The sequence below is a fragment of the Brienomyrus brachyistius genome, chromosome 4, assembly GCF_023856365.1.
Source record: "Brienomyrus brachyistius isolate T26 chromosome 4, BBRACH_0.4, whole genome shotgun sequence".
Classification (NCBI taxonomy): Eukaryota; Metazoa; Chordata; class Actinopteri; order Osteoglossiformes; family Mormyridae; genus Brienomyrus; species Brienomyrus brachyistius.
In genome coordinates, this window is record NC_064536.1 from 22075166 (window position 1) to 22095357 (window position 20192).

The 20192-nt window shown below is 49.4% G+C and overlaps 1 protein-coding gene across 2 annotated transcripts in view; it reads right to left on the minus strand.

Moving 5' to 3' along the window:
* LOC125740039 (extended synaptotagmin-2-like) overlaps positions 1 to 17648 on the minus strand; it is a 34126-nt gene extending 16478 nt beyond the window's left edge. Inside the window, exons 1-6 of one of the 2 annotated variants that reach the window (XM_049010722.1) lie at positions 16833 to 17648; positions 10640 to 10681; positions 8099 to 8233; positions 7484 to 7560; positions 7317 to 7389; positions 4608 to 4697 (exon numbers count right to left, since the gene is read on the minus strand). In XM_049010722.1, the coding sequence (XP_048866679.1) occupies positions 4608 to 4697; positions 7317 to 7389; positions 7484 to 7560; positions 8099 to 8233; positions 10640 to 10681; positions 16833 to 17186 (771 nt within the window). In that variant the 5' untranslated portion in view covers positions 17187 to 17648. The remainder of the gene's footprint in view (positions 1 to 4607; positions 4698 to 7316; positions 7390 to 7483; positions 7561 to 8098; positions 8234 to 10639; positions 10682 to 16832) is intronic. The other variant, XM_049010723.1, reaches the window with a different exon arrangement.
* Positions 17649 to 20192: the final 2544 nt, after the last annotated feature.

The following is a 20192-nucleotide window of genomic DNA, read 5'->3' on the forward strand; positions in this document are numbered from 1 at the left end:
AGAGGGATCCTGAACCATTCCTCTTGCAGAACAGTGGCCAGGTCACTATGTGACGCAGGTGGGGAAAAAAAATGTTCCCTGACTCGCTTCTCCAAAACACCCCAAAGTAGCTCAAAAGACATTCTGGTCTGGTGGCTGTGCAGGCCATGGGAGATGTTCAGCTCCACTTTAATGTTCATCAAACCACACTGTCACTAGTCTTGCTGTGTGTATTGGTGGATCATCATTCTGATACACAGCAGCACCTTTAGGATACAATGTTGGAACCTGTAGGACTATCGGGCCTAAGGAATGACAAGATATTGCAGCCCGAACCGTCACTGATCCATTCCCGTGCTGCACTCGGGGTACACAATGGTCCAGGCAGTAAGTCTCTTTGGGGCTTCTACACACCGTAACTCTCCCGGATGTGGGAAAGACAGTGAAGGGGGACTCATCAGAGAACAATACGTGTTTCACATCGTCCACAGCCCAGGATCTGTGCTGCTGGCACCATTGAAACCGACGTTTGGCACTGGCATGAGTGACCAAAGGTTTGGGTACAGCAGCCCCTCCATGAATATTCACCCTGAAATGCTCCCAAGAAACAATTTTGGTGGAAATTTTGGTGGAGAGTCAAGGTGTGTATTTGATTCTACAGGGAGATGGGCAGCTGTGGTTTTATGTTTGTAGGTCCAGTCCAGGTTAGTATCCGGATGGCCCTTTCAGACAGCTTCCTCTTGCATCCAGTTACTCCTGTTGGATGCAGTCAGTTCTTCGTGGTGGTGTGCCGACATTACCCTGGGTACCGAGGCTCTCGATACACCACCCAGACCTGCTATCCTGATCACAGATGCACCAGATAGATGCGCACCAACAATGTGTCCGCTTTTGAACTCTGATATGTCTCCCAGTATGTTGATTCCAATATTTCATGTACAGCTGTGCTACTGCTCTGCTAATTTAACCTTTGCATTCTGCAGTTACTGATGGAACGTGGGATCAGTGAAGATCGGCCACCAGACCACGTATACGTACACGTGCAACTTCAAATACCCTTTTAGCTAGTGTTTCAGTTTCATTGTCCAACCCCCGTTTATAAGAATATGGGCAATCCACCTCCACCCCCCACACCTATTTATCTAGCGATTTTTAAATTTGCCCCTTTAAAGCCTCATAACTTCACACCTGAATGCAATTGACGGATAAAGCTGGGATCAAATGGCAGGATAGCACTTGACTGCAAGCTGCTCCTAATGCAGTTTATTGCACAACGGAAGCGCTTCTTCTGAGGGTTCATTAGAAAGCCAGCAGTCATGCAGGCAGGCCAGGGTCCAGGGATAAACAGGTAGCCGTGCGAATTAAATTAGTGAAGCACGTGTCAACAGAAAGGCCTGAGAGATGGAGGCGTCCTGGCTGGGAGAAGCGGAGCTTCCAGGTTGTGTAATTATGTAGAAGTGAGCAGGTCACATGGGCAAAAAAGTAAAAGAAAATGTTAAATGAATGAAAGGGGAAAAGATATTCTAGCTGCAGTGCCGGAGGTTAAAGAGAGGGGGCAGCTGCCACATTTACAGAGCAGCTGTGTAAAGGTGCTGGCATTCCTTGCATGCTGGTGAAGCCTAGATATTCTTTTTAGGTCCATTCCAGAGCTGCTTCAGTCACATTCCTCTCGTGGGCAGCACTGAAACAATGCTGCTCCATTTACATCGTCTGAACCTAAAAACATGCCGGTGGAAAGACAGGGCATCTGCAATCTGACTTCTTGATTTCACTTTGCAGTGCTGAGGGGGGGTTTCTTGTTTCTTCTCCACTCTGCGAAGGAGATCGATTTCTGCGCCCTTGGCTGTTAACATTGGGGTAAAGAGATGAGATGGACCACTGCGGCAAAAAGAGATGGACCGAGCCACTGCAGTGAAAACTGCAGCAAAAAGAGATGGCCCGAGCCACTGCAGTGAAAACTGCAGCAAAAAGAGATGGAAAAAACCACCACAGGGCACAGGGATGGGCTGAACCACCGCAGGGAATAAGGATGGACCGAACCACTGCATGGCACAGAGATGGACCGAACCACTGCAGGAAACAGGGATGGACTGAACTACAGCAGGGCACAGAGAGGGACTGAAGCACCATTGGGATCAGACATAGCGGAACAACTATGGCAAAAATACATGGACCGAACCACCGCAAGCTACGGAGACAGTCTGAATCACCAGATTGGAGAGTCATGAAATGGACCAAATGATTGTGATGCACAGAGATGGGCTGGAGCAGCGCAGGGTGGTGGAGCAGAGACACAGACATGGGTCACAGTAGGGCAGGGTGGCGGAGTAGTGCGCTCTCTCAGACACGGGTCAGAGCAGCGCAGGGTGGGGGGGCAGAGCGACCTCACAGACATGGGCTGGAGCAGCGCAGGGTGGGGGGGCAGAGCGCCCTCACAGACATGGGCTGGAGTAGGGCATGGTGGTGGGGCAGAGCGCCCTCACAGACATGGGCTGGAGTAGGGCATGGTGGCGGGGCAGAGCACGCTCACAGACATGGGCTGGAGTAGGGCATGGTGGTGGGGCAGAGCACCCTCACGGACATGGGCTGGAGTAGCGCATGGTGGCAGGGCAGAGAGCCCTCACAGACATGGGCTGGAGTAGGGCATGGTGGCGGGGCAGAGCACCCTCACGGACATGGGCTGGAGTAGCGCATGGTGGCAGGGCAGAGAGCCCTCACAGACATGGGCTGGAGTAGGGCATGGTGGCGGGGCAGAGCGCCCTCACAGACATGGGCTGGAGTAGGGCATGGTGGCGGGGCAGAGCACACTCACAGACATGGGCTGGAGTAGGGCATGGTGGCAGGGCAGAGCGCCCTCACAGACATGGGCTGGAGTAGGGCATGGTGGCGGGGCAGAGCATGCTTACAGACATGGGCTGGAGTAGGGCATGGTGGTGGGGCAGAGCACCCTCACAGACATGGGCTGGAGTAGGGCATGGTGGTGGGGCAGAGCACGCTCACGGACATGGGCTGGAGTAGGGCATGGTGGTGGGGCAGAGCACCCTCACAGACATGGGCTGGAGTAGCGCATAGTGGCGGGGCAGAGCGCCCTCACAGACATGGGCTGGAGTAGCGCATAGTGGCGGGGCAGAGCGCCCTCACAGACATGGGCTGGAGTAGGGCATGGTGGCGGGGCAGAGCACGCTCACAGACATGGGCTGGAGTAGGGCATGGTGGTGGGGCAGAGCACCCTCACAGACATGGGCTGGAGTAGCGCATGGTGGCAGGGCAGAGAGCCCTCACAGACATGGGCTGGAGTAGGGCATGGTGGCGGGGCAGAGCGCCCTCACAGACATGGGCTGGAGTAGGGCATGGTGGCGGGGCAGAGCACGCTCACAGACATGGGCTGGAGTAGGGCATGGTGGCAGGGCAGAGCGCCCTCACAGACATGGGCTGGAGTAGGGCATGGTGGCGGGGCAGAGCATGCTCACAGACATGGGCTGGAGTAGGGCATGGTGGTGGGGCAGAGCACCCTCACAGACATGGGCTGGAGTAGGGCATGGTGGTGGGGCAGAGCACGCTCACGGACATGGGCTGGAGTAGGGCATGGTGGTGGGTCAGAGCACCCTCACAGACATGGGCTGGAGTAGCGCATAGTGGCGGGGCAGAGCGCCCTCACAGACATGGGCTGGAGTAGCGCATAGTGGCGGGGCAGAGCGCCCTCACAGACATGGGCTGGAGTAGGGCATGGTGGCGGGGCAGAGCACGCTCACAGACATGGGCTGGAGTAGGGCATGGTGGTGGGGCAGAGCACCCTCACAGACATGGGCTGGAGTAGCGCATAGTGGCGGGGCAGAGCGCCCTCACAGACATGGGCTGGAGTAGCGCATAGTGGCGGGGCAGAGCGCCCTCACAGACATGGGCTGGAGTAGGGCATGGTGGCGGGGCAGAGCACGCTCACAGACATGGGCTGGAGTAGGGCATGGTGGTGGGGCAGAGCACCCTCACAGACATGGGCTGGAGTAGCGCATAGTGGCGGGGCAGAGCGCCCTCACAGAGACAGAGCCCTGGCTGGGTCCTTCTCTGCATTTCCCTACAAACAAATGGTTGGGACATTTGCCGCAGCACAACATTTACCTTCGACGTACTGGCGTAAAAAAGATGGACGATGACACAGAGTTACTTAACAGACCACAGTTTTTACATGTGAAACAGCGCCTCTACTGAGGACAAACACCAGTCAGTGATTTTCCCAATTTGGGCAGCAGGCCTCGAGATCTTTGAGGTGTGCTTGGATTTTAAGAGGCATGAAAATGGAGAGGGGGGGCATCTCACATCAGTCCTCACAAGGTCTCAGCTCACCTGATACTGCTTGCACGTGCAGTACAGGGGCCATGTACAGAACAACAGGCATGTGTGCCCAATGGCAACAGTACCTCAATGGCTGAGGTAGGCGGCAAGGGGTCCTGACCCCCCATCACCCAGTGCCACCTGCGGCACTGGGGCGGATTGCAGGAAGGGAGAGTCTGTCAGGTGGGCTGCTGTCATATCTTTGAGGTCAGTGTCCCCTGTAAATACACCCAGCTGCATTGCTGGGCAGCCGGTCGGAGGTTATCAGGGGCATGTGGTGGGGGGGAGGATGGACTCACCGGCTTATTCAAGAAGAAAAGGGACAGTGCGCCGACCAGCGGTATGTCGCCTAGCAACGGCTCCATGACGACCCTCATGATGCCGCTGAGCTGAAACACACAAACACACACACATTGACTAGGTATGTATATCTTTGTGGGGACCCTCCATTTATTTCTATGGGCAAAACCCTAATCCCAGTCATGGCACCGTTAAGCCCTATCCAGCCCTAACTTTAACCAAATAAAATACAAGTTTTTTTGGTATTTTTACTTTTTTATTGCATTCACAGATTTTTATAAATTTAAGGTTAATACAGAGGGTTCACTGCAAGGTGAAAACCACTCATAAGCCTGAAGAATAGAAAGGCTAGACATACACACACACACACACACACACACACATACACACACGCACATGTAGGGTATACCTATCCTTATGGGGCCCTACTCATTCACTTCTATGGGAAAAATGCTAACGCTAACTATGACAACCCTAACCCCCACCCTGCCCTAACCATAACCATAAGTAACCAAGCAAAATACAAGCATTTTTGCATTTTTAGTTTTTCATATCAGTCACTGATTTTTATAAAATAGAGTTTTCCCTTATGGGGACCAGGAAACGGATCCTCATAAGGGAAAAAAAAGGGTATTTATCACGTTATGGGGACATTGTGTCCCCATAAGGATAGGTATACCCGCTCACACACACACACACACACACACACACACACACACACACACACACACATACATATGCACACACACCCAGGATTAGAACAACTCGCTTCCTGCCCCGTGGTCCACGTCTTCCTGACAATGATGGAATGCCTCTGCCCATCGGCCTCTCCCTCAAAGGAGCTCCGGTGTCAGGAAGCCTGTTCTCACGTAGCCAGAGCGAAGTGACCATGCTGCATTACACCTGGACATATGTGGGAGCATCCCTGACACGCGGGGAACACCTAAAGCCTCACATTACAGCTGAGATCAAGCAGCTGACACAGAAATGTCACTGAATCGCGGTCAAATCACACGGAAACATCGTCTCATAGTGCCTGACACACGTTCACCTTCACCTGCCCTAATGTTGAAGCACATCTAATGCAGCGTCATGCTTCCTAAATGTGCCCCGAACATGCCAGAGGAATGTGGTGTGGTTAACTCAATCTTCTCCGGCAGGAGTCTGCTCCTTCAACCTAGAGCGATGCTATCATCATTCATTTAAGTCCCCTGGAAATACTGCTTAAGAGTAACAAAAGTAAAACAAAGCAAAAAAAAAGAGATTAAATAATGAACAAACAAAGGACACATCTTAGAGGGGAAGAAGCACTGGAACGATCATGATTTAAAGAGTAACCAGCCACACCCTGCAGCCTCCTGGGGACAGCTTGGTAAAGTGCTGAATAAAAAGCATCTACACGGTATAATCGAACCTTCATCACTTGAGCCGGCTTTATAACCTGAAGTGCTGACATAGGCACTCTGCACTCGTCTCTAAGCAGTCCCATCAGAGCACTAAAAAAATGAGAAACCCCTGATCCCTGAATCATGTATGAGGTAATGAAATCCTTCCTCAGCCCCGGGAGCTCATCATAGCCAGCGGATCGATACAGCGTCCGAGGTGGATTCGGGCCTTGCTGTCGCTCACGCTGGCGGCATGTTCGGACGCAGGAGGGCTGGCACCAGAACCCGGGCCCAGGAGTTCAGTGTGGGTCACAGTGTCTGTATGCCCTAACCGAGCCCCACCTGGACCTTCAGCAGGGGCCTGTGTCACAAAGCTGGACTTTTAGTTTAGCAAGATAACTTGTCGGTTTTAAGGTCCCCCCAGTATAAATGAATTTATCTTTGTCCACTTACATTTAGCCCAGACCGCCGTAAATCCGACAAGTTATCTGGCTCAGCAAGAAATCCTGGTGAAACCGTAGCTGGTTATAAATCATTGATTGATGATTATACATACAAGCCTGGAGTTTCTACAGATCAGAGTAACAATGAATAACAGCTGAATTCAGAGAAATTAACATTAGCAGCGTGTGATGTAACAAACGGTACGCAATCAACCCTATAATCACTGATGCAAGGAGGTCACAGAAGGTCAGTGTCAGTAAACCAACTGCTCAGGTACCAGACAGTACTGACGACTGAAGATCCATCACGGCTGCTAAACCAGTCTCATCCATCCATCCATCCATCCATCCATCCATCCATACATTCCTCCATCAATCCAGCCAGCCGTCCTCTACCCAGAAAGGACTCAGAACATGAGGGGTGTCTAATCTACAGCAGATATTCTCAAACTTTTTGTCCAGAAACCCCCCAAAAAATACTGGACAATTCTCACATCCTCTTTCAATAAGTTTTGCCAAGCGGGGTGTGGAGCAAAGGAAAAAGATTCAAATCTTTATTTAGCATACTGAGAAAATGTTTTGCGACCCCTCTCAATTATTTGCCAACCCCCCGGGAAGGGTCATGACCCGCCGTTTGAGAACCACTCATGTACAGGATTAAATCTGAACACTGTCCGTTTACAGAGCACTGAGCCCCGCCCCCTCCGCCCCGCCCCGCCCCCTCCGCCCCGCCCCCTCCGCCCCGCCCCACCCCGCCCCCTCCGCCCCGCCCCCTCCGCCCCGCCCCGCCCCCTCCGCCCCGCCCCCTCCGCCCCGCCCCCTCCGCCCCGCCCCGCCCCCTCCGCCCCGCCCCGCCCCACTCCGCCCCGCCCCCGCCTACCTGTATGCTCTTGATCCCCGCTCTGCAGTAATACCGCTTGATGTCCACGTTGATTTCCGTCTTTCCCGCAAAGCTACAGCAGAAGAGGGAGGAGACACAGAACTGAAGTGGCCTCGTCGGCAGCCAGCCAGTCACAGCGCGGGAACAATTGGAGGCTCTTGAGTCACCTGATCTGCAGGTCCATGATCACCTGCCGCTTGTCCACGTTCTCGGTGTACACCTTCACACCGTTGATCCTGAGTGGCTAAACAGGGGAGAGGCCGTACTGAGTCTCCGTGTTACGGATCACATGTACAATAGGTGCCGCACAGAGGCAGTGAATATTGCTGTAAGTATAGGTGGCATCATACTTTAATATGCATAAATAGGAAGTAGTGTAATAATTGATACTTTATTGATCCCCATGGGGAAATTCTCTTTACGCCTCCCCCAACTTGCTCTCTGTAGGAAATAGCAAGCTGGCTGTGAAGGGCAGTCAGCCATAGCAGCACCCAGGGAGCTGGGGGTTAAGGGCCTTGCTCAAGGACCGGCAGATGTGCCGAGGCCGGGGTCAAACCGGCGACTTTCCGATCACAGACACACACTGGAAAAAGGGAGGGGCCATGTGGTTAGAGTGAATAAGCAGGAAGTAGTACAGGAAAGAGGAGGAGCTATATGTCAGGGAGATGAGATGGACAGGGAGATGGTAATGATCAGAATTACACAAATAAGGAGCTGTGGAAATAAGAAGTCCGTATATGTATCTAGGGGGGCGGTGTGAAGGCTGGGTGGGGGTCACTCACTTTGTCTCCCAAGTCAATCTTAGTGAAACAGAAGGTGCTAAGGTGCGCGTTGGCCTCCTTCACTGCCGGCTCGATGGTGTCGCGAAACAGCTTGTCCACAAACTGACAGATGTAGGGCCACATCTGTTTGACCGTCTGAGAGAGCAGAGAGAGAGAGGTGGGTCAGAGTGATTAGGGAACTCAGCCTCAGACGAATCCTCACGTCAGAAGAGAAGCGGCCTGCTACAGTATGCTATTCATATAACAAGGAGGCGGCTCCCGCTACTCTAAATCAACACTGAATTAGTGTTACTGACACCAGCTTTGGCAGAGTAGTAAAGGAGCATACTGACCACCAGAAGGAGGTCAATGTAGAGTAAGTCACCTCCCCAGATTGTTACGCGGGAGACTGGGATCATGCTGTTTCACTTTCACTACACCTATACAGGAGATACAATATCTAATCGGGATCAACACCGCAGGTATACAGGAGATATGGTGTCTGAACTAGAATCTAGGAGATATGGTATCTGGACTGGGACCGCATTGCAGCTATGCAAGAGATACGCTGTCTAGACTGAGACTGCACTGCAGCTATGCAGGAGATATGGTGTCCGGACTGGAACCGCAGTGCAGCTATACAGGAGATATGGTGTCTGGACTGGGACCGCATTGCAGCAATGCAGGAGATATGGTGTCTGGACTGGGACCGCACTACAGCTATACAGGAGATATGGTGTCTGGACTGGGAGTGAACTGCAGCTATGCAAGAGATACAATGTCAGGACTGGGACTGCACTGCAGCTATACAGGAGATATGGTGTCAGGACTGGGAGTGCACTGCAGCTATGCAGGAGATATGGTGTCTGGACTGGGACCGCACTGCAGCTATGCAAGAGATACAATGTCTGGACTGAGACTGCACTGCAGCTATACAGGAGATATGGTGTCAGGACTGGGAGTGCACTGCAGCTATGCAGGAGATATGGTGTCAGGACTGGGAGTGCACTGCAGCTATGCAGGAGATATGATGTCTGGACTGAAACTGCACTACAGCTATACAGGAGATATGGTGTCAGGACTGGGAGTGCACTGCAGCTATGCAGGAGATATGGTGTCTGGACTGAAACTGCACTACAGCTATACAGAAGATATGATGTCTGGACTGAAACTGCACTACAGCTATACAGGAGATATGGTGTCAGGACTGGGAGTGCACTGCAGCTATGCAGGAGATATGGTGTCAGGACTGGGAGTGCACTGCAGCTATGCAGGAGATATGATGTCTGGACTGAAACTGCACTACAGCTATACAGGAGATATGGTGTCAGGACTGGGAGTGCACTGCAGCTATGCAGGAGATATGGTGTCTGGACTGAAACTGCACTACAGCTATACAGGAGATATGATGTCTGGACTGAAACTGCACTGCAGCTATGCAGGAGATATGGTGTCTGGACTGGGACCGCACTGCAGCTATACAGGAGATATGGTGTCAGGACTGGGAGTGCACTGCAGCTATGCAGGAGATATGGTGTCTGGACTGAAACTGCACTACAGCTATACAGGAGATATGATGTCTGGACTGAAACTGCACTACAGCTATACAGGAGATATGGTGTCAGGACTGGGAGTGCACTGCAGCTATGCAGGAGATATGGTGTCTGGACTGGGAGTGCACTGCAATTATACAGGAGATTTGGTTTCTGGATTGGGACCGCACTGCAGCTATACAGGAGATATGGTGTCTGGACTGGGACCGCACTGCAGCTATGCAGGAGATATGGTGTCTGGACTGGGACTGCACAGCAGCTATGCAAGAGATATGATGTCTGGACTGAAACTGCACTGTAGCTATACAGGAGGTTTGGTGTCTGGACTGGGACCGCACTGCAGCTATGTAAGAGATACGGTGTCTGGACTGAGATCGCACTGCAGCTGTATAGGAAGTATGGTGCCTGAACTGGAATTACACTGCAGCTATACAGGAGACACAGGGAAGTGGGAACACACTGCACCATAAGGCGAGGCATATGGCCAGTGTAAATCTGGCTTACGCTGCAGTGGGACCACGAACAAGTCAACTTCCCAGTTCCCCAGAGAGGCCCGCAGAGCCTGGCAAGCAGACATGCACACGTGGGCTGGCTATTAATAACCCACACCTCTGAGGCTCCGCCCCCCTGGCAAAGGACACGCCAGGATACGCAGAGACAATGTGGCTCTGGGAGAAAACACACACAGACCTGTACTAATATCTTTGTGGGGACTGTCCATTCATTTCTAAGGGAAAAACACTAATACCAACAATGACATCATTAACCCCCACCCAGCCCTAACCTTAACCATCAGTAACCAAACAAAACACAAGACTTTTGGCATTTTTTAGATTTTTTTTTGCAATCACAGACTTTTATAAAATCGAATTTCCTTTTGTGGGGAAAAAAAGGCCCCTACAACGTGAAAATAACAGATGTTTATCACATTGTTGGGACATTCAGACCCCATAATGCAATGTACTCTGATATCTGACCCACACACACATAGAAGATGAATAATCTTTACCTTGTTTAACCATTCCACCCTCTCCACGTCGGGAAATTGAACCTGAAACAGAAAACAGCGGGTTAACATGGTTCAGCAAGAAATGACGGAGAAACACGGTGATCAAGGTGATAAAGAATAACATTGCGGGATGGAGGGGGCGGGGCCAATTCCTCGGGTTACAGTGAACAATACTCGCCCAGACATTGTGTGCTTCACCTTGACGATGAAACAACAGCCAGACAAGGAGCAGCGCCACCAACTGGCCAATGGATATTTTCACCTTCAGCTCTTCAGACTTTATGTCTCAGCTTATTTATTCCACCCGATTATGCTGAAGCTCTATTACTGTTTACATAGACATTGGCTCCAGTCCCTCTGTTTCACACTATCCTGTGTTTTTTTACATTAATCGCTTTTGAAACCCCCCCTTGTCACTTGCCGTCTGTATGTCGCACTGCGGTCCTGGGGGGGAACTTCACTTCATGCCACTGTACAGTATACCTGTATATAGATGGTATGACCACCTGACTTGACACTTGACTTGATACAGTAGTTGATCCTTATTGTCTCATGCTGCTATTTCTATTTTACTACTGATTCTGTGTGTCCCTGGCCCCCAGCCCAGATCCTCGAGGCCCCGGGGTGCAGCTGACGTGCAGAGAGATGAGTCAGGCATAAACAGAAACGGCACGCTCCGAGTGTGAGGCCAGTCAGTATCATCTTGGCCTTGGCACTTAGAAGGCCAGGTAACGTGGACCTGCGGCGGCGGATCGTGGCTCAGGGCAGATCAGGTAACAGTGATCTCATGACCCCAGAGATCAGGCACGTGCTGGGAGGAGAGGTGGGGGTGCCTGAGCACCTGCTCCATTATCCAACATTATTTAATGTGACTCTCATTAAAAGACCCTAAGTGCCCCTTTAATGTATGTCAAAGGCTTTGAGCGCCTGCATGACACTGTTGGGGGGGGGGGGGGGGGTCACTGTTCTGGGGGAACCGGAAATGCCGGGTGTCAGACCAACAGCAGAACAATTACATCTCCCACCCACATAGTTTGCTGTAGTCAGACATGCTGGTTTCACATATGGGAATTCCATCCGAGTTTCAGCGGCATTCCACACGACAAAAGCTCACGGAGCCGGAAATGGTTTCCCTTTCTGTGGGATGCCACAGTGACGTTTTGGAGCACGACGGGCAGCCACTGCAAAAACCGGAACCACTCCCTGACCAAAGAACCAGTCTGAGTGGTAGAACGTGTCCGATTGGGTTGATGATGCCCAGGCAGGCGCTGGGACACGTCGACTGCTGCCAGGAGACAGCGAGAGCCCAAAGACTCCCCGCTGACCCACAGACAAAGGCCGTACAGGTGAAATCGGCGCCGTTTCCTTTTCTCCAGTAATGCCACATATCCTGAGGAAGGGCTGAGTCTCAGGCGATGCAGATTTCTCTCCGGTGAGCCCGGCCAATGGAGCCTCTGCTCTCCCCAGCGCCTCCGGGGGACCAGGCTCACCGGAGAGAAGTGGGGAGTTTGCAGGGAACTGGGTGGGGCATCAAATCTCAGTATCCATCAACCATTATCGCAGCTAGCAGAGAACGTGGTGGTTGAGGAATTTGAAAACAGTAGAGTTAAACTTAAGCACAGATGTCTACCTGTATAAATACACTGAGCTACAAATAAGGCTTGAAATAAGCTTTGGATCAGCGGTGTGAAATTGGGCTGCAATGTGGCCCAAACTGCCAGCAAATCACATGACACTCTTGAGGAGACAGCCATTGGCTGGCAGATACCCACCACCCAACAAAGGACTAGGCAGACCTTGATTCTTTCAATCTTTACCTTATTCTCTAGAGAACAGCTGCTGTCCTCTCTGGAGACATATATCTGTTGTATGTTTACCAGTTGCTCCTGTAACTCAACATGTAAAGCATTGTACTAACAATGGAAAGGTTGTGGGTTCAAATCCCAAGGAATGCCTGTAAAACCTTCCCTCTGCTGTAAGTGGCTTTGGATAAAAGTGTCAGTCAGTAAGATGTACAGTCTGCTGCTCATCTGATCATAGCTGTCATACCATTCACACCCTTGTGTGAACTCTGACCCAACCAGACTCCAGTTCAGCTCTATGGCCTACCCTGTTGGACTGCTCTGCCCAAACTGTCTCAGGAAGGAACCCTGCAATGTGATAGAATGGGGGCACATCCCGAAACACAAACCTTTGATTTACCCCCATCCAAACATACACTCCATAACTCAAGTACAAACTCACCACTGACGAAACCTGATTTGAGTATTATAATTACTTTCATTTTATCTTGGGTAATCTTTTCCCCACCCAAGTAACAGGAGGGAAATCCTCTTCACCTTTTGTGACCACAGGAAACCCCCCCAAAGACATATGTGGTAAACAATGGGTGATGTTTCCAAAACAGCTTAAGTCCAGGGAGATGGTTGAGCAGAAATGCACAACTGTAAGGAGATAAGGAGGGTTTCAAAAACTTCAAGCATTCTGAAGTTCTGATATACCCACGTGAGTCTGCACATCATCACCAATTCCCCACTCTGACTTCATGGGGAAAAAAACACTGCAAGAACAGAACAGTTCCATAGGTAAACCACCCCAGGAGAACAGCATGGATTTTTCCCCGGAAAATCAACTGCAGAAATGGCAAAGGAATTTTTTCTTAAGCTAAAAGGGCCATGTAGCACTCATGCCGCTTAATTCATGGTCAAGCCTGTCCTCAAATATTTATGTCCTTTGATACTGTGTTGATAATTAAGGGCTTGGAATTAATCAAGTTGTACTGTGTGTGTTAATAGGAACACCACTAGAGGTTCTGGGCCCAGTGAAAGAATATCACACTGGATCTCAAACCCAGACCAATACAAGTATCTTCCAAATTTTTTATGGCCCCTGTCATTCATAGGCCCTGGGAATCATCCAACCATCGTGTGTTAATATTTCCTGCAGGTTGAGTGTTATGAGAAACAAGCTTGAGATCTGGGGATTTATAGCTGCAGAACGTGAAACACAGATACAGCTGATAACCCAGATTGCCGTCGCAGAACAACATGTCGGCATCATCCAAAACAATAACTGGAAGCCTGCGCACACTTTATGCTAAGGAGATAGGAGGCATACCTAAAAATACCTGACCATTCAGGAACCGTGCGTCTTGTTAAAGTTAAAAGGCCGCAGTGAAGCAGGGCAAAGCCGGCTTTTACTTTTATTATAAAATGGAGCAGCATTCTTGTCTGTTATGGTACCGAAATTCTCCCAAACACACGCGTCTCACTTTTGGGTCATATTCAAGGCACAATTCAGAGGGACAGTTAAGTTTAAGACAGACACGTAGCAGTTTCTGCACACGATGAGAGGGTTACACATGTCCCACACACAGGACAGTCTAAATATGGCCAAAGGCTGCTGTATTCCACAGCCTGAGACACCTACGGCTGCTAGTGTTTATGCCAGGGAAGGGCAGAGAACGAGAACCTATTATAAACATCAAGCCGACAAAGGCGTTCTTTACAAAACAGGTCCTTGGGATGCGAGCTAGAGAATGCCGGAAAGAGCTCTCGATTGTCATCCTGCCTGCTGTTACCTAAAAAATCCCTTATGGAAGCCAGCAGACTCCTCCCCGCTGAAAATATTTCACTGTTCTCAGAACAGGAATAAGTGAAGAGAATTTTGAACGGATCAAAGCCACCACAGAATCACACACCGCTTAAACCGCGTCGAAGCAATCCCCTTAAAAACTACGAACAACAGATTATAAATATAAGCTAAGTGATATTTTAGAAGATTTAATGTGGCTAAAAATATGATTTGGGGTTTGTAATTTGAGCTTAGGTTAATATGGGGATGTTTGAAATGAAGTGTACCCTTCAGACAGTACACAGAACTTCAAGTCAATGTAAATAAACAGCTGTTGTTTCCCATTGCCAGCCAACTGATGCAGGGCGATTAAGTGCTTTCTATATAGAAAGAACATAGTGAGAAAATGAGAATATAATTGAGAATGCTATATAAAAAGAGAGAGTCCTAAATGCTCAACACTGTATCTAAATAAAAATAACCACTGGAGACAGTCTCACTGCACCAAGGACACTGGTCTGGACCTGCGCCAGGCCCAGCAGCAATAAGATCAAGTTCTGAAGACTAAGGGTCAAAGTGCCCTTGACTCTCCAAACCCTGGTTGGCCCTTCATTCAACAGCCAATAGTGTCAGAGCATCTTTGCACTGAGCCCAGAGCTGTTTCATTACACGCCCCTCAGCAAGCCCTAGCTATGCACGTCTACGCAGTGCAACGCTGCAGTGGACGACCACGCCTAATTAAGGCACCTGGGGCCTGTACTGCGAAGCGGGGTTACTGGCTTATCCGCGTAACTTGTCGGATTTAAGGTAGTCTGGGCAAAATGTAAGTGAACAAATATGAAGTCCATTTAAACTGCGGTGCCTTAAATCCGACAAGTTACCCCGATAAGCCAGTAACTCCGCTTCAGGGTACAGGCCACTGGATTGCAAAATTGGAGACCCACGAGACTCCATGAGTCCACTTTCACAAAGGGACACCTCCCTCTTAGTGTGGCAAAATATAAAAACGTTAAAAGGCTTTGTTCACCTTAAAAACGGAAAGCAGACATGGGAAGCTGATAACTGAATTAAAGCAGCAGGTGCTGAGCCAGTAATGTTTTAATGGGGTTTCGCTCCTCTGCTCTTTATACAAAATTATGAGGTGCTGAGGTCATGGGCACTTCAAGTAAGCATAACAGTAGAGGGACTGTGAGCTCGGGTGCCAGGGCACCCCCAGACATACAGACTGCTTACAAAAAGCCTTAAATTCCACACTTCAATAGCAACGCTCCCCACCAGGAAAATATGTCAAACGACCAGTCCAGCCCTCTTCCACACCCGACTTGGGACACAGTCAAAGTCTGACAGATTCACTAGCCAGAGACAAAACACATCAAGGAGAAGCAACGATTTTGAAATAGGCCTATTACTTTTGCTAGCAATGTAATTTCACGATCATTCATCATTTGGGCATATTAGTCATTGTTTATAACCCCAGGGCCCAAAGTAGAGTGTAAGATAAATGAATATGCTGGACAGGGTAACCCACGTGTTATCCCGGGATTGTACTTTTTCCAGTGGTTGTGCCGATTGAAGGGAGCGGGCTCGCTGCAGTTTCAAACGAAAGAATCAGGTTACAACTCAGATTTCCCGCTGGACCTGTCTTGCTTGGAGAAAAACGAGTACGCGCAATAGACTGTTTCTCCGCACATTTACAAGTATGGCCGTTGTGTAGGAAGTTACTTTGTAATTACAGGGGCTGGAAATAAGCAGCGAAGAACTGTCCTGCTTCATCTAAACCACGAACACAGACACTGTACAGAGAGACTTCGCTTGTGGCCTGGGGGGTTCTCCCTTATTAGTGATCAGTTGGAAAGTGCCTTGAAAACCGCGACATCCCCTACCCTTGATCTTTAGGTTTAGACAAATATCTTTTCGGTAGTGTTATGAACATCGCGTGTCGCACACTTAACACTATGTTTCGAAAAACAAAGATCAGCCGTACCCCAGAAGAGATACTGGCGGACTGTGAACATGCACGTTCCCGCTCCAGAGTGCTTAATTTATTGGAATAGAGCCCCTAATTTATTTAGGCATATAAACTGGCTTGATCATTTAGATATCGTTTTATATTGCGCACCTGCCCCGCGCTCGGGGAATGAATCACTTTCTAAACTGGGAGTGCGCGCTGGTGTAAGCAGATAGATTACCTAATAATTAGCCTGAGATGCAGCAACACCTCAGGATTTCGTTTCACTGCCTTCAGTGGATTGCCGAAAACGCTCCTAATAGTCTCCTTAGTTAGAAGTGACATTTTTTGTCATTTGGCAAAACCGATGCGCGTTTGACTCCTCGCACTCTCTGACTTCCAGCCATACTCGAAATAAAATAAAGTAAAAAAAATACTAAATGAAATACAAGATAGAAGGATTCATATGCTAAATTAAATACAAGCCAGAGGGTATCATAGTCGTGTTGTGCTGCTGGGTTTAGAATAAAGGCAGATGCGTCCAGTGGGAATTTAAAGTCTACGATGACTGTAACCCCCCAGCCAGGGGGTGCTGAATGACAACGTGTGTGGCGATCAAAACAGACAGGCTGGTCCAGGCTATCCGGGCAGGCTGGTTATCTCCCCACTCACCCAGGACGGCAGCTCAGTAGCTGACAGGCTCGATTTTACAGCGACCTCCTCCACTTCCTCGTCCAGGAAAGCCAATGCTCGGTGAAACCGAGTGCTTTTCTCCCCCTTGTTCCTCCGCCACCACAAGAGCGCCAGCACCCCGATTAAAATCCAGCTGAAGCTGAAGCCCAAAAAGCCCATCACATAGACAGGGAGGATGAGCACGAAGCTTTTCGCAAACTGCATCCATGTCTTCCCCACGTCGTCTATGACTGACGGCGGCTCCGGCGACGGCGCAACTTTGCTCTCTTTCTCCTTCGGATTCGTGGATCCCGGTGCTGCTCCATGGACCTTATCATCCACCCCGCCGGTCATTTCCAAAGTTTCACAAAAGCTGCCGTCAAGAATATGAGAAGAGGCGCCGCACTCTTCTACCTTCCCCTCTGACGTGCTAAATTACTTTGTTCGTGCGGATGATCTCGAGTATAACTCAACTAAAACATATCCTTAATTTTATTTGACGGAGTAACCGGCTAAAAAAGTTGCGAATTAACTTGCGGAAGCATTTCCACGATTCTTTGTTAGGAACGCATCCATCTAATATCCTGGAATGACAGCACAGTCTCGTCGCGGTGATCTATGCACGCAAATCTCTTGGATACCACCGGCGTTTGTGCCCAACGAGGTGCAGGGAGTTATTAATAATCCATGTAGATTCTGTGCGCTTTGCTATAACACGTCTGTTAGAGGCGCGATCCTTCGCTCCGCGACACCTGTCTGCTCAGCCGCCGTCCGCCTTCATGTCTCTCCGTCACACCCACCAGGGACGGCGCGACTCTCCAGTGACACTCCCACTCCTTCCGCGCAGGTTACCGTCTCAGCCCCTCTCCATTTCCCACAGGAAGCTTCACGGGTCGGCCCCGAGCAAGGGGTTAACACGCGGCTCAAGGGCGCCACCCCACGTCTTCAGCCAGAAGGCGCAGGCGGTGATTAAAAAATGCTGGGATTCCTTGCAGACCGACCCTGTGACTGAAAAAGTCGTATGTGGGCAGGGACGGATTATGGGTTGTGTGGGCCCCTGGGCAAAACGTTCGCCCTTGGCAGCCAAACGCCCTCCCTATAAGGTCAGGGGCCCTTGTAGGCAGAGGATCAAAGAATGTAGGCCCTCTAAAATAGACAAACGAAAATTCATTGTTGATAAGCGTTGCAAATTGTTTTGGGCTAGGGACCCCACGGGCCCCCTGCACCTCAAGGGCCCCTGGGCAGCGGCCCTGCTGACCCGGTCCGTAATCCGTCCCTGTATGTGGGTATTTAAAACTTACCACAACTAAGCGAACATATCTAATATTACAGACGTTAGAGCCAAATCTGATACTTTAAATGGAAAAGAAATGTCGTCCATTGTAAAGTTAAAAAAGCGCAAAAAAAATGATATAGCCTAACAAATACTGAGCAATATATCATAGGTTATATGCGCTTAATACAATTTGACTTTGCCTAGAGTATTTTAAGATGCGGTGCAAAATGACAACATGCAGGCCTAGTATGCTGCTAACCGAATTATTGTTTGCATACCTAGTTAAAACGTATCAGTCTTGCTTCAAATTGTAATCACTTTGTACCCAACCTGCTTATACTCTTGTCATAAATGTTTCAAACATATAAATCATAGAACAACTTTTTCAATCGACGCTTCCACAATCGTCATTCTTGGAGAGGACTTTTGAATTGCATACATGTTCCTGCCATGACTCTTTTTATTATTATTTATACTTTTACCATACAGAAGAATGATAAAACAAAATATACAATAATAAATATTGTACAGTAATAAGGTAACAAACATGCTAGGGGTGCTATATACAAATCTATACAAATACTTTGAATAACACATATTTTTATAGTTTTTTCCCAGCTTTTTTATTTAAAGAGGGTCTAACTGAATTTATATAATGCTTAAATTCTGCCTGAAAAGAAATGAAAGGGGGTTTCCTATGAAGACATTTACTTTTACGAAGGTGAAACTTGGCTAATATAAGAATGAGATTTATCAAGTAAGATATAACGCAGGTAACTTGGCCGCCCAGAGAACAGCGCCCCCTGCTGCCAAATGCGGGGGTTTCCAAACTGGCTGGAAGGATTCAGCCAAAGTACCCATGAAAGACGTTGGGGGTCAGTAGAATGGGAAGTCTGAGACTGAAAGTTAATAGCATTTACCAGAGAAATTCAGTATCTTACTGTAGAACAGCTAGACCTCTCCTGGGATGTGAGCCTACATTTTAAGGTTAACCAGATTAACCACGCTCCTGGTTATACACTGGTAGGTATAGTTGATGACATCGCAGTGCATGGCAAGGATGAGGAAGAACATTACAGAAACCTGATTAGCTTGTTGGAACAAGCAGCCGCAGCAGGCCAGGAATTCAACAGTGACAAATGTGTAATAAAGCAAAACACCATCTCATTCTTTGGAAACCTGTAGACGGACGGTGGCATCGAACCTGACCCCACCAACATGAGGCGCATCCAGAAAATGCTGACCACCCAGAACAAATATGAGCTACGTAGCTACATGGGTATGCTAACATACTTAGCAACCTACATACCGAGCTTCGTGGAGAAAGCTGACACTCTGAGAGGGCTACTGGAGAATGAAACACCATGGACATGAGAAGCAGATCATCAGAAGTGTTTTGTAGACTTAAAAGCAGCAATAGCTGAAGATCTCTGCTTATAATGCCACAATGTGAACATATCCCTAACCCTTGAAGTCGATGCATCACAGAAAGGCCTCGGTAATGCACTGGTGCAGGATCACAAACTCGTTGCATTTGGTTCAAAAACTTGAACAGACTGCCAAGCCAGGTACAACCTAGAAGGAGAAATGCCTGTGACCTCTCTATATGGAAAATCATTCACGGTAATAACAGATCATAAACCACTTGTAACCATCTCTGCAAAGCCTCTGCGTGCAGCTCCAGCACGACTCCAGCGCATGCTGATCAAAACAGAAGGGTACAACTACCAAGTCCAGTACCGACCTGGACCGCAAATGGTCTTAGCAGATACTGTCTCAGTCTCAGTCGACTGCCAAACCTTGAGAACCATGACGACATCGAGCTAGACCAGTGGTTCTCAAACTCGGTCCTCGGGCCCCACTGCCCTGCTTGTTTTCCTGCTATCCCTGTCACACACACAAGTCCCAGCTGTCTTTCAGCTTCTGATTGACTGCACACACCTGATCCAGGTAATCAGCAGTGTGTAGGGCAGGGATAGCTGGGAAACAAGCAGGGCAGTGGGTCCTGAGGACCGACTTTGAGAACCACTGAGCTGGACCGACGTATAGATGGGACTGATGCCAAGATCGAGGACCCAGGTAAA